Source organism: Oryza sativa, chromosome 3 (assembly GCF_034140825.1).
Source record: "Oryza sativa Japonica Group chromosome 3, ASM3414082v1".
NCBI classification, from domain to species: Eukaryota; Viridiplantae; Streptophyta; class Magnoliopsida; order Poales; family Poaceae; genus Oryza; species Oryza sativa.
The window spans coordinates 21,038,522-21,052,992 of record NC_089037.1 but is presented as its reverse complement, the minus strand read 5'-3'; the positions used below and the strand labels follow the sequence as shown (position 1 = coordinate 21,052,992).

Genomic DNA, 14,471 nt, shown 5'->3' with positions numbered 1-14,471 from the left:
GGGAGGGAGAAGGGAGAGAGGGGGAGCAAGAAGAAGAGAAAGAGAGAGAGGACGACATGTGGGTCCCACATGTCAGTGGGGCCCATAACTTTGTGTGTGTGAATGACAAATGGGTCCCACCGATATTTTTTTAATTGTAATGACATATAAGCGCCACGGTGGGACGAATACCGGTCAACACCGCCATATCAGCGCCACGTCAGTAAAACTGCCCTCCAAAACCGCTGAGGGAGTCAAACTGCACTGGTTTTAATAGTTCGGGAAGTCGTCCTATCCAGTTTTGCGGTTGAAGGTCATAGATTAGATCGGGTCACTTTAAGGGAGTAAAAGTGGACTTATTCCTAATGTGGTATTCTCTATTGGGCCCATTGCCCATGGGCTCTAAGCCCATCTTCCACATCTTCATTTATTGAGGTGTGTTCGCATGTGGTGGCCGGGAACTTATTCCCTCCTCACCAAAAACACGCGTGATTAATTAAGTATTACCTAATTTTTTTTAAAAATGGATTAATTTGATTTTTAAGCAATTTTTGTATATAAATCTTTTATAAAAATCACACCGTTTAGCAGTTTGAAAAGCATGCGCGCGGAAAATGAGGGAGAGTGCTGGGAAGGTTGCAAACACAGCTGCGCCCCTCTCAAAAAAAAAAAAGAAACCTATACCTGCGCTGTCGCTGTCCACCCGTCCGTCCGTCGTCGATGGCGTCGTCGTCGCCGCCGGTCCGGCCATGGGCGGACCTGCAGCACGACCTGCTCGTGATGATCATGTCCCGGGTGGGCCTCCCCGATCTCCTCTCCGGCGGCGCCACCCGCGCCTGCTCCGCATGGCGGGCCTCGGCGCGCGACCCGCTCGTGTGGCGCCGCGTTGACCTCCGCGACTGGGCCGTCCTGACCTCGGCCCGGCGCCGGCTCGCTGCGGGAGACGGTGAAGCAGCAGCCGCCGGGCGCGGGCGTGTCCCTCTTCAAGCCGCTCTCTGCAGTGTGCTGGAGATCGTCGTGCGGCGGGCGGCCGGTCGGATGGAGGCCTTGCTCCTACCGGAGTTCGCCGATGAGGAGCACCTCCTCTTCCTCGCTCAGAGGTAACGCCTCCTTCTCACTGTCTCTTTAGTATATGTTTTGTGATTGATGTGAAGATCCCGTAACGAAATTAGTGTATATTCCTCCCAAATCCGCTCATTTCTGGTTGAAAGAGAGATATTTTCTTAGTTCATTGTGGTCCTTTGGTACTGTAGATAGATAGAAATGCTGAATTCTTGCAACCTTAAAAGGAATGATGTCACAACAGATGTTCTATTCATTTTTCATGGGAAATTTCATCTTATTGTCATAATGGGATGAAAATTTCATTTTTGTTGTTTCAGTGTTGGAATTTAGATGGATTGGGTTCACCTGACTTGAATGGTGAAATATCACGTTTAAACGAAATTAATCCTCTTTTTTTCCCTGAATTAAGGATGTCCCAGAGCATCTTTTGGGACCTAATTATCCCAGATATCCTCTAACCTACCTGACTATTAGGATATCTTTGCTAATAGCTTCACCATATTGCAGTCACCCTAAACAGGAAAAAGGCCAGACTGTACTGTGAACAAAAGAACACCTTTCCATTGAGCGGTAAACTGTATTCAATGCTTTTCCAATTTGTCATGCATGGATCTTGGTATAGGACTATAGGAGCCCATTGCTTGTGGTGGGAAGTTTCTCCACACCAAGTATACTATTGCTGTTTCACTTTTCAATATACCTTCCAGAACGGTAGGAATGTACAAGCATGGAAGGTTATGATACCAGGACATCTTAGTCATACTGCCTTCTTTCAAAACAATATCCTTTTTTTTTTCAAAGAATGGCTGCTAAACGAACATATGAGAAAAATTTCTACAGGTTACTTTTTTGGTTACCCAGTAATGGAAATGAACTAAAGAAACAGCCTATGTCACAAGACAAATGCTCGTAGTGGTATGGACCACTTTGCCCACTACACCTGGAATGATACTTTTCTATTGTTTGTCTGTGATATGTTAACAAAGAGCTTGCAGGGTTCCCAACCCAGTTTCTCCCCCACAAGTTATTCAAATGACTCCCTGTTCAATTTTTCAACATATTTAAACTTAAGTTGTATTGTGCTTTTCCAAATATGTTCATGAGATAGGTTCTCCAGATATCTAAACATGTGTTTGCACTTTGCACAGAATTTGCAGTGAAGTCACCAGATTTTTCATAACCATGAGAATGTGATCTATCACTTTTACTGTTAGTTAGAAACAATATGAAAAAAAAATTGCTTTTCTTTTGTGGGGTTCAACTACTACATTTATGGAGTTAGGATGGCTCTATAATTTTCACGAGGCATAATAATAAAATTGAAAGATAGTTTGCCACCGTCAAATATATGATTGCCATTCCTGGCTGGCTGGCTGGTCATAAGTCAAGGATAAGTAGCGAACCAGCAACAACACCTTTGCTTTATTAACTGTATCATATCATTATTGGCTATTTTGTTGCATTCAAAATCTATTTCCTACCCGTTAGTTGTGTTCAATACTCTATTAGCTATGTTAAGGAATAGACACTCTAATATAAGAGTTCATTGTGTCTTAAGTTTGGCAAGCAGAAAAAATCGGCAAAACGTCTATGTCTGCACTGATAACAATTTGGAACTGCCACCATGCCACATTACAATTAAATGTTCTCTTCAAAATAAGTCTAAATGGAAATGTAAGCTAGTGCATGGAAATTCGACAATGTCTGGATGTGGTAGCAAGTGTTTGATTTCAGTGCATGATCCTACAATGTTTTTTTAGATAATGGATTTTCATTAATCCGTCCTCTATATCCATAAAGAATATACACAACCAAAACATGCACTAGTTCTTAGACTCCAATCCTCACACTAAGGAATACACACAAACACACACACAAAAAAAATGAAAAGCTTGAAGACTTAGCTTAAACCTTCATCGACAACCTAAACTTTCCACCTTAGTGCGAGAGGGTGGAAGAGGAGAATTGGAACTAAGTCCGTGCTGCCCATCGCCGCACCATCTCCGTCTTTGCAGATCACAACACCATCTGTTGCCAACTGATGTTGTCCGCCATCATCGTCCAAAACCCCTTACGCTGCCACTGCATTCCGAACGCCACTACTGCACCCTGAGTTGCTCTGCTGCGCCACCATCATCTTGCGCATACTGTCGAACTCACTGTCGCTCTTAGAGCAACGCGAAGCCGTCCAGCATAACATGCAACTGACTTTACTGCCATCAGCTCACGGCGTCAAACACCTAACCGCAGCTAGACCTTGGCGTCGATTCTCGCTTGGCAACTGCTGCCTGTAGGACACCGCTGCCGAGAGTCTCTGTTGCCACTGCCCTCATCCGCGTCAGGCGAGCCAACGACCATCACATCAATAGCCACTGACACCCACCGTCCTCCCATCCTCACCTGGCTGTGGTCAGATCCGAGCGCTGGAGCTTGCCTAGACGCTGCCGCCTCTAGAATGCCGTCACCGAGAGTCTCCGCTGTGGTTTTCTCCATCTACTGTGGCTGACCTGACCATATACCATCGTCGCCATGTGCAACAACTGACCTGCCATCGAGGGAGAAGGGTTAGCCCCCACTGTTGCCCGTTGTCGCTAACCCTCGCTATAGGTGCCGTGGAAGGGATGGAGGACTAGCCCTGTCTCTGCCCGATGGCGCCACCGCCGCCGCCCACCAACGTTGCCTGCGACGGAGGAAGGGATGGAGAACTAGCCCCTATCTCCATCCAACGCAATCGCCCACCAAGTCTGTCGCCGTTGCTAGTCCTCGCCATCGGTCACAGAGGAAGGGACAGGGGACTAGCCCTCATCTCTGCTGCCCACCAATTCCGCCGATGACAGAGGAAGGGATGGAGGGCTTAGCCCCCGTCTCTGCCCAACTCCGCCACTAACCACGTACGCTGGTCCTCGCCGCCACAGCAACCACGGCCGCCACCGGAGCTCCTAGCTGACTGGCAACCGCCTCCACTGCCACCTCCCTCAGCCACCTCGGGCGCCGCCGCCACCTCTGTCGGCATCACCGCCGCTGTGCTGCTTGCCAGATCCAGGCGAGTCTTGCCATGTCGCCCCATCCAGGAGTACGGAGGAGGAAGCCACGCCGCCAGCCAACCATAGGGCGCCACACCTCCAGCCAATACAGAGCATCGTAGTGATGGCTAGGATTTGAAAAACTGCAACTGAATCTGAAGAACCAAAGGAGAAGGGGAGGAAAAGAAGGGGAGAAGGAGATGATGGAGAGGAAACAAGGAGGGCGGGGGTGGCGCCGCTGCCGGCTCCACCGCCGGTGACAGCCTCGCCGGTGGCAGCAGGGTCGGCCGGTGGGAGATCCTTGGTGGCGAAGTTTTTTGGTCTCCCGGGTTGCTCCGTGGGAGCGACACGGAAGTTGGTTCGACTCCTTCCGTCGGTCACAACAATTGGTAGGATCTTAGAGAATCTCACATGATCCTACAAATACAATGATGCCCTTCCATTTCACAGTATTTCTCCTTATTATAACCACTTTACCTCTTTCAAACTGTTTAATTACTGAGAGTATGGAAACACTGAAATAACATCTTGAATTCTGTAATGCACTAATATTGACATAGAGACATTGTGAGGCGGATAGACTACTACGAAACAATCCTGCATTCGTAATATATTAAAGACGATAACAAATACTGCCTAGGATCCTGATATAACAGTCACCGCTACATACAGGTGGGATGTGCTGTCCACAAGGTTCGGAGTTCAGAATAAGTTTATTCAGTATTTCTGGAATTACTGGCCACCCAGTGAAATGTTACTATCTCCTTTGATGTCCAGGAGGCACATGGAAGCAAGTGTAGCCTACACATCTATTGTCAAAATTAATCCAACGGCCATTTTCTACTAAGATATCATCTGGTTTAATGATTCCCCTACCATCAGCAAATGACTGTACAGCTTTCAACTTCTATTTCCAAATAGCATTTACTAGTGCCAGAGTGAAACTTGCTGCAGCGTAAAGATGCCATTTCCCTTGCGTGTGCACTCTGATGTGCCGTCTGGTTACACCATCAGTGCTCTGGTGAACAGTGCATGCCATTGCTCAGGCCTCATGCTGTTGCACTGAGCCACTGACCATCTGGACTCATGATCCCGACTCCTCTGATGGCAGTGGCTTCGATGAAAGAGGTTGGTCAATCAACCAACCTGTCTCAACTCTTCCCGATTCAGCAGCTTCCTAAACTTTTTGCTCTGAATTTCCATTAGAATGATGTCGGAGCATTGTGCTCTTTGCATGTTAGCAGTTAGCGCGAATACTCTCTGCCCCCTGTAGTTCTTTTTTTCTCGTGTTCTACGGATCTGCTCAAACAAAGAACTAGGAGAAGTCATCTCATACATTTCCAATTTAGTGCCATAAATGATTACTCTATTATTTTCCCTCCAAAATGATTTCTTTAAGAAAAAAGTAATGATTTCTTTAAGAAAAAGTTTTGTGAATGAACCCCGGGCATTGGATTAATTTAGACAGTAGATATATGTAGGCAACATTTCACCCTAAGATGCCTCTTGGATGTCAGATGATCCAGTTCCCAGTGAAATCTGGTGACCTGCGGTCTGCGGAGACTGCAAGCTACCATAGTTATTGAGACCGGACCGGACCGGACCGGCGGTTGGACCGGAAAAAACCGAAACCAGAGCCTCCACCGGTCTGGTCCGGATGAAAGATCGCTGTGCAATTGACTCGGCAGAAATTGGATGGACCGTCCGGTTTTTCGTTAAAACCAGCTAGAAAACCAGTCCTTGATCCGCCGATTGATGCTAACTATGGCGGGGCGCGTGCATGCATGAGCGACATGAGTGGAGAAAATTGACAAAAAAGGATTTTGGTGGGAATTGAACCTAGGAGCACATGCAAGGAAGCCACGCACCTTCCCACCAGGCTAAGCTTGCCCTTATGTTTGAATGGAATCAGTAGTTTATATAAACATTATTGAACTGCTTTAGACCAGGGGTTCAATTGGTCAGACCAATGAACCGTTGAACCAAAGGCTTCGCCGGTTAGATTGCCGGTCCAGTCTCAATAACTATGCCAGCTACTGGGTAGAAATTTAATAAAAGAATTGAATTTTGACTGGTAACCGGCTGATACATTTCCAAATTTAAAGTTCCGGTTTCAAATTTGAATTTATATCCTCTGGCTGGTAACCGCCCCTAATTTTTCTTTCATAGTGTTGGAGAAACAATCTATCACGTGAACGTGCCTTTTTGGGACCCAAGCAAATCTCACTCCTTTTATTGCGATATTAGTCAAATTTTCCATCTTTTCACTAGCTATTTCTGATTCAGTAATGCTTGTCAAATATTTTTTGTCAGAACGTTGTGAATTATGTGATAAATGGTATTTTTGATGAGGCTTAAGGCCAAAACTATCCAACATTGAATTGAGATTCAATTACATGTGGTTTTGCAGTGTGTTCTGTTCCTCATAATACTCTTATGGCATTTTGTGTTAGGTATCATTTGTATGTAATTATTTGTGGCAGTGCGCTATTTGTTTCGTCTGGATACTTTTGGCCAAATTGGCTAACAGTTATTTTCCAGATATTTATGGAAATATTGTTATGGTTAACCATGGACTAAGTGTATTTCATGTTATTTTTCTGCAGGAATCCAAATCTGCACTATTTCAGCCTTCCTGCCACATGTATAACTTATGATCAGTTCCGTAAGGCAATTGACAAATTACAATTTCTTAAAGGCATGGCAGTGGATGAGGGTCTTATTAATCACGATGTTCTCAGCCATGTACATCAGTGTTGTCCAGATTTTCTGGAGTTGAAGGTGTTTGCTCTTTATGTCGACGAAGAGATGGCTTCAATCATTTGCAACTCCCTTCCACGTCTGAAGAAGCTTGAGATACCAAACTCTGATATGTCTTGTGCTGCAATAATAAAATTCCTTGATTGCCTAGAGGAGCTTGAGTACTTGGACATATCTGGTTATGAGACTTCGGCAATATCAAGTGCTGTGCTCCAAAAAGCTTCTCGGCTGAACATCTTCATCTGGAACTCAAAATTTGAGCTTGGGGAGTTCACGGACTGTTCGAATTGTGGTGAACATTGCATTAATCCTCAAGAGCCTTGTAAGTGCGTGATGGAGCACAGAGTCATGGACTGGCTGGCTGGACCTTCACAACCTTCCTGATGCAGTAAACTGTGACTTAAGTTAAATTGACAATCCTACCTGCTCGTCAAATTTCAACATTTGTCTGGGTTACTTGTCAATCAAATGGTGGGTAAGGTGGTACCACGCTTTGATGTGCCTTATGTGGCACTTTATTTTGGAGTTTAATATGTATGTGATATCACGATTTCCAGCATTTTATTGTCAATGATGTCTTGTGAGAACGAAGCAACGCACGCTACTTGGTGCAGTGTTGAGCCTTGTTTTACAATAAATTTTAAGTCGTTGCAGTCTCTTGGGCCTGAGCGAGCTGGCAAACGCATGGCTGTTCGGCTGTTCCGCCTGTGCAGAGTACTCTGCTTTGTACTCTTTTGTTAAGCAAAAGATGCCCTGTGTTTCCTCGAGAGGCATTTACGTTGGAGATCTCCATGATTGCACTCTTTTTTTTTAAGTTCTTTTACTGTGGTCTGTGGAGTGTGGACTACTGCATCGTGGTGTGAATTCTTTTACCGCCTCCGCCTCCCCCTCGCGCCATCGCCATCGTCGTCTCCTTCGGCTCGCGTCGCCACTGCCGCCGCTTTCTCCACCGCCGTCGCCACCGCCTCCCCCTCGCGCCGCCACCTCCGCCTCCGCCTCCGCCTCCGTCTCCACCTCCGCCTCCGCCGCCGCCGTCGCGCCGCCATCTCCGAGCTCCTCCGCCTCCCCCTCACATCGTCGCCGTCGCGGAGCGGCGGTGAAGGCGGGTGCTATCTCCATCGGCGACGAGGTCGGAGCACCGACGACCACGCCACAGGTCCCAGTCTCCCTCGACCCTAGCAGCCGCCCTTAGCCCTCCGCCCTCTGCCGCCTCTGTCCCATCCGCCGCCACCGTCTCCGTCTCCGTTTCCGTCTCCGCTCCGCCTGCGCCGTTGCCGAGCGTCTTTCCCTCGCGGCACGCCGTCGCCGTCGCTGGGTGCGCCACCTCTGCATCCGCCTCCATCTCACGCCGCCACTGCCGCCGTCGCTGCCGACCGCCGACGTCTGGATCCGGCCTCTGGCTCGGCGGGGTCCAGCTCGGTGGTGAGGAGATCCAAGGCCGTCGAGCGCATCCTGGATCTCCGGCACCAATGACCGCGCGCATGGAACTGGCAGTGGCAGTGAGGAGCACGGTGACGGCGCGCCAATTTCTGAGATAAGTTTTTTGCGGTTTGTACTAGAAAGAATAGCCCTTCCAATTTTTTCTGCGTCGCCCATTGGATGGGAGGAGGTTAGAAGAAGATAGAGGCAGTGTTATACAGGGTTCCACCGGGTGGCTTCTCATGGAGGATGCTGGTACAGGGAGTGGTGAAGCATGGTGGAGGATGCAAGACGGTGCGGTGCTCGAGAGGCGGGCGCGAGGTGATGTCCGGATGAGGTCGGCATCGGGTGGGAAGAGGACGGTGGGGTACTTTCTTTCTTAATCTAGGCAACTCGTTGGTCCATTTTTGCTTGATTTTGTTTCTGCTTATGATGGTTGAAAAGAAGTTTGGTCTTTGCAGCTTGATGTTTCCCCTTTGTGACTGTTTTCATGTACAGGTTTGGAGTTGCACTAAATCAAAACCGCATTTCATCAATGGTATAGGGAGCTCCGTTTCAGATTTGGGGAAGCACAGAACTTGTCCATGTTTGAGGATGGCACCGTTGTGTCAAAGTCCGAGGAGGCTGGATTTACTTACTGTTAAAGATGGTGATTATCCCTCTTCCTTAATCTCCCTGTCAAATATTTGCTGTTCAGAGTGTTGAACTCAATCAACTGCTTATATTAACTAATGAAAGTTTGGTACTTTGGTTCCAAGGTTCTTTTGTCCTGCACTGCCCAAAGCTATAAAAACCATGAAAAAAAGCAGACAAGTTGCTCCTTACAGCTAAACCATGAAAAATATTATTCAGTTTACTTACTAAAAGCAATCTATCTCTTCTGTCATGCAGATGAGAGGCCTCCTGTGATTTACCTGTAGGATCATGTGAGAATACACCAATCTGCAGGCGGTATACATTCATTTATCTGTTTTTTCTGGAAATCCTATAGGAGATGCAATTCTGTCAACATAAGTGTGTATAGTGTGTTGTGGAGTCTGATCGAAGTGCTAAGCATTCATACTCAGTTCTGTGTCCCTGAAACTTAATTTTGTATGTAGATTAACTATCACAGTTGTCTCTGAAGTGATGATACACTTCTTTTTTTTTAAAAAAAAACTTATATCTCGCAAACTGACTTAACCTTTGATATCAAATTATTTAATATGTAGGAAAAAAAAAGTTCAGATTGTCGAAGCAAAGCTGACTGGACACCATGCCAATTGCTATTGTTTACTGCACAATCAAGGAGATTTTTGGCTGATTCTACTAAATTTCTGTTTGGTAAAGGTAATTTCCTTCCATCATGATTACCCCTTACAAATAGTGCAAATGTCTCCTGCATGGATCAATCTTCGCTAAATGGTCTGTAAACATTTCTACTGCACCATGCTAAGGGTTAAATTGTAGCCATCCAGTCAAGAATTTCTTTCTTTGAACCTACAGTACCTTGGACATACAAGCAGATTTCTCTTTGTGCTGATGTCATGTGCCGAATACTTCGTAACAAGGGAGTTGTGTGGGCTGTTAGGATTCACGTCTCAGTCATTCAGTTTCTATTCTAGATAGCAAAATTTGCTATAGGGCATCCAAAAAACGTGTAATTTCACAATGTGTCTGTGATTAAATTAAACTGATTACTCCAAATAAATTACAAGAACCACATCCACGTAGCTTATTAATTTGCTTAGGATTACAAATGATTCCGAGCGCCACAGTCAGTCCTACAAGATCAGCGTCGGCAGTCCTCTCTGCCCTGGTACAATGCGAGCTCCTTCCTCTTCTTGATCTATCCTCAATTGGACTAAAGTCTTAGAAAAAAATACAACTTGTTGATCATGCAGATTAAGGAGTGCTTGAACAAGGTTGCCTAGACGGTGTTTTTCCTCGCTCATCCTGAAAGCCCTGATCCTGAAGGTTCATTCCTTCTATTACTGACATCATAACTGAAGCTTGCAACAGTTTATGTGTCATATTAATGCCATTGGTATTCAATCCATTTCCTGATAATATAGAATTGCTCTTATTTTCCTTGTAAAATTATGTGCAAGCAGTAAGATTTTAAATTGGTTATTGTCTTCATGATCATTGGCTCTTTTTTTTCCAATGAAGTGTATTGAACTAGAGCAAACTGTTACTCTGAACATGTCAAATCGGTCATTTATCTGAATTTATAAAATAGCGTTAACTTCCTTTTTCGTTCACAAATTTCTTGCTTTGCAATCAATATAAATTCAGACAAATTTTCAAGCTGTTAATATATCAATGACCACTACATATCCTATAGCAACTAATTAAATCTTCTAATAATGGAGATATTTACTAAAATATAATGGAGATATTTACTAAAAATAAGATGGTGTTACTTATTTCAGATTCAGCACATGATTTATATTTCAGATTTTGTATATAACTCAGTTTAAAGTTCAGAATGTAAATAGGCACAATATTTAGTTGAATCATTTGGAAATAAAACATGCTTATGCTGAACTGCTGGTATCCCTATAGACTGAACAGCTAGAAAAACATGCGTACACTGAACTGCTGATAAGACAGTTTAAGTTCAAACATTTATTAAGTATACTGAATCATTGGGAATTCCTGTAGATTGCTTCCCCATTTGAATTTTACTGACATTACCCATGTACTGTATCAATGTTAAATTTTGGTTGCATCAATAAATCTTCTACTTGTTACCAGCATCTTTGTCGCACCTACTTAATTTGTTTGATATAACGAAATGAACAAGGATGTGAACTACAGTTGGTACACTGAATTGCTAAGAGAAATGCTTGTAACAACATGTATATTGTTGATAATATTAAGTATTTTCAGTAAATACCTAAGCACAACCTGTACTGATTCACTATGCTATGCTAAGGTGCATCCATACATGCTGATTCTGTGCTCTCATCCCATTATTCTTTGACGCAAGATGATCAACCCTGATTTTGTATGTGATGTCTAAAAATTTGCAAAGGTTGAGTGGAACTGATTTTTGTATGATCAAACCATTATTCATTGCTCATCCCAGTTTTAGACTAGATTGATCAAGATTCATCACTGATCCAAATTTTGCCATGAATTGGACGAGGTTGATAAAGATAATTGTATGATTTCAGGCCTAATAAAGTTGTATGCTTTAGAATGGTCAATTAATTGCATGTTTTAGACCCAAGAAAATTGAAATTAAACTACGGATCTTATTTTATGAAAGATGGCTTCTGTACTCAGCTCACTGAATCAGGTTTTTTAATTGAACTCTCCGATACTTAAGTTAATGTGTTGAAACTATGCTTGATTGCTAATTATATACTTTTAGTTTTGCCGGATGTCATATGTGATGCTTCTGAGGGAGCCTAATGTACAGCTTGAGATTATTTACTCTTAACCTGATGCGCTCATATGTGATGCTCCTGGAGGATATTTATATAAATCGATGTCGTCTTCTCAAATTATAATTTACTGTTTTTAATAATTTGTACTGGCATATCAAATTACTGTTTTTAATAATTTGTACTGGCATATCAAATTAACTGATGTTTTTAATAATTTGTACTGATATATCAAAATCACTGTTGTTACGCTTCATGGCTCATAATAAATCGCTGGTGCATTGATATCTACATGTTTTCACATTTGCTATTTACAGCTCAGGTACTTTCAGTGAACATGAAGCTTACTCATAAGGAATCAAACCAATTGTGAAGATAGCAGGTACTCTGAGAATTGACAGAGATGAGAGTCTGGCTAAATAGTCAGCCATGTGAAATGCCTTAATGAACTCTGTATTTCGATAGATGAGATAGCTCATTTAGGCAGTACATACATGACGTGGGTTCTTCGATCCATTCAAACTCTAGTGCTGATCCATTTATAGATATTTCTCCCTTGCATATGCTCTTTGCATTGACTCCCAACCATATAACATTGCGGGGCCCTAAAATTTATATTACTACCTACACGAAATCAGTGTAATGCACAATTTATTTTTTATGTAGATATATTGTACTCTTAAATTTGTTTATACAAATGATTTTTATTTTTAGGTAATACAATATTGCTAAAGTACCTAAATGAAATAAATGTGACATGATATCCAACTAGCAATTTTCGATTAGATGAAATGTTATGTGATTTGTTTGTAAATCACATTATATGTTTGTTGTGGACTAAGGTAGATTGATGTTTTATCGGATAGGAATGGATCCAAATGGATCGGCGTTTGAAGAACGCGCCCCATTTCGAGACATAACTAATATTTCTTCAGGTATTGTGACATGTATATATTTTGGACTTTCTTTGTGATCTCTACATACTCCCATCGCATATATTCATATACCTTGTCTGCTGATTTTTCGATAAGCATAGATGCAAGAGCTGGAAGTACAACTTCTACTAAGCTTCAACGTAAGAAGGAGATGCTTATTAATATCATATTATTATGCATTATGACACGGGGGCACATATATATGCATTATATATGTGCATGAATTGGCATATCATATTATTATACTTTATGTTAAATATATTTGTGCATGACATAAATTGAATTAAAGCTCAAATGTACCGTTCATATAGTAATATTTTTTGCTAACATGAAAATTTTAAAAATTATTAAAGACAAATAGAATTACACCGTAGCATTTAGCACGGGCATATTACTAGTAGATGTTAATGTACCAGCTGCAGCCTGCAAAAACTCTCTCCATCAGCAACTTTTTAATGCTCATTCAGTTCTTTCACAAACAATGCAAATACTAATAGAAGTATTTTCATACAGGCAACACTAAGCGTACGCTTGAGCTGTGTTTCTGTGCAAAGAATGTTGATCCAACAGCTGACTTGAAAAAGTATATCGAAGATCTTGAGTGCCTAGACCGTTCAAGCAAATTCTATGCTGTTGCTGTGAATAACACATTCATGAAGCAGGATAGAGTTGTAAGTTCCTACACCTGCTGCTCATTTATTTATATACACCATACATGGCTATCTATCTTACCAATTATAAGTCAAGGCTGATATACAATGCCAATTACAGTACTTTACGAAAGAATTTTCTAAAGACTACTTAAAGCCATTGATGGACGGCAAGGAAACCATCAGCATTGGAGTTCAAATGGCAGGTGGTGTTTCAAAGAATATGATGCTCCAGATGTCAACGGATGATCGATGCAACCTGAAGAAAGTATGGGCAAAATTTGCAACCCGCAATCACATATACCTACAATCACTATGCACCTTCCATTTCAACAAAACAACTCGCCTGGAAGCCACCTTCGATGTTCTATAAAGAACATAGCAATACTCATGGCTATGTTGCAGCCATTCTTTTGCTGCCACCAACCAGGTTGATCACTGTCAAGATAACCTGTATTAGTTCTAGGCCTTACATGGTAATCATGGAACCTCCTAATATGAAGAAACATCTATATATGTACTTACTGCTATTAGAGACCTCTAAATATCAAGATGCCTGTGTGTAATTTGTACTATGGACACTTCCTCATACTTTCTGCCCCTGCTTGCGTCCAGGCGGCGCGCCAACGGCGCGCCCCTAGCTCTAGTGTGCTTGTATCAATCAAACAAAATGTTGACACATACAGTTTGTGCTAAATCTGAACATATTTTTCTTCAGGTGCTGCTACCTGCTAGCCTGCTGCGATTCACAAGCAAAACCGAGGTTTGGCCAGTGGAGTGGAGTACTACAAGCTTCTTCCTCCGTCCCAATATATAACAACTAGGATGGGATTAGACTCATCCTATCCAAATTCAGTCATAGGATGGATCTAAACTCGTACTATATTGTTACATATTGGGACGGAGGGAGTAGAAGACAATTAGATGAAATGTGATCAACTTTTCAGTTTACTAAAAAAATACCCGTACGTTGCAATGGGTAGATACATTTTTTTCAATGATACACCAATTATTAAGAGCTAAGCAATAAATTAAAACATTATAATCACTAAACATTATAATTAAAAAAGTAAATGAATTTTTTCCTTGGTTTTAGACTGAAAGCACATTCTTTTCTTATTTGTTAGTCCGCCTTAGCCTAGTCCGCTACCTCCTTCCATTCGTCCTACCTTTCTTCGGCCCAGCCCACAAGTGGAGTTACAAGCATGGCTTGCACAATGCTGTCTTCAATCTCCGAAAGGTAGTCCCGTCCTCGTACAATGCGGG

At 43.0% G+C, this 14,471-nt stretch overlaps 1 protein-coding gene and 1 non-coding gene across 7 annotated transcripts; both read left to right on the top strand.

Annotated features, from left to right (window-relative positions):
• Positions 1-670: 670 nt before the first annotated feature.
• Positions 671-7,483, top strand: LOC136351151 (F-box/LRR-repeat protein At3g48880-like). Its single transcript, XM_066308393.1, has 2 exons — positions 671-1,079; positions 6,674-7,483. The coding sequence occupies exons 1-2, from the start codon at positions 700-702 to the stop codon at positions 7,209-7,211; spliced, it is 918 nt and encodes a 305-aa protein (XP_066164490.1). The 5' UTR covers positions 671-699; the 3' UTR covers positions 7,212-7,483.
• A 183-nt stretch (positions 7,484-7,666) lies between these two features.
• LOC4333254 (uncharacterized) lies at positions 7,667-13,922 on the top strand. Of its 6 annotated transcripts, none has more exons than XR_010739914.1 (10): positions 7,667-8,608; positions 8,745-8,895; positions 9,138-9,197; positions 9,458-9,575; positions 10,130-10,202; positions 11,938-12,002; positions 12,487-12,555; positions 12,657-12,695; positions 13,069-13,226; positions 13,327-13,922. It is a non-coding gene; the product is annotated as an uncharacterized protein (transcript). The 6 variants fall into 6 exon arrangements; XR_010739911.1 differs by having other exon boundaries at positions 10,130-10,272; XR_010739916.1 differs by having other exon boundaries at positions 7,667-8,613.
• The last annotated feature ends 549 nt before the right edge of the window (positions 13,923-14,471 follow it).

Excerpts from the sequence above, each read along its gene's own strand:
- LOC136351151 (XM_066308393.1), top strand. The coding sequence starts at position 700 with ATGGCGTCGTCGTCGCCGCCGGTCCGGCCATGGGCGGACCTGCAGCAC. Across the intron at positions 1,080-6,673 it reads CTCCTCTTCCTCGCTCAGAG|GAATCCAAATCTGCACTATT; the intron begins GTAACGCCTCCT and ends ATTTTTCTGCAG.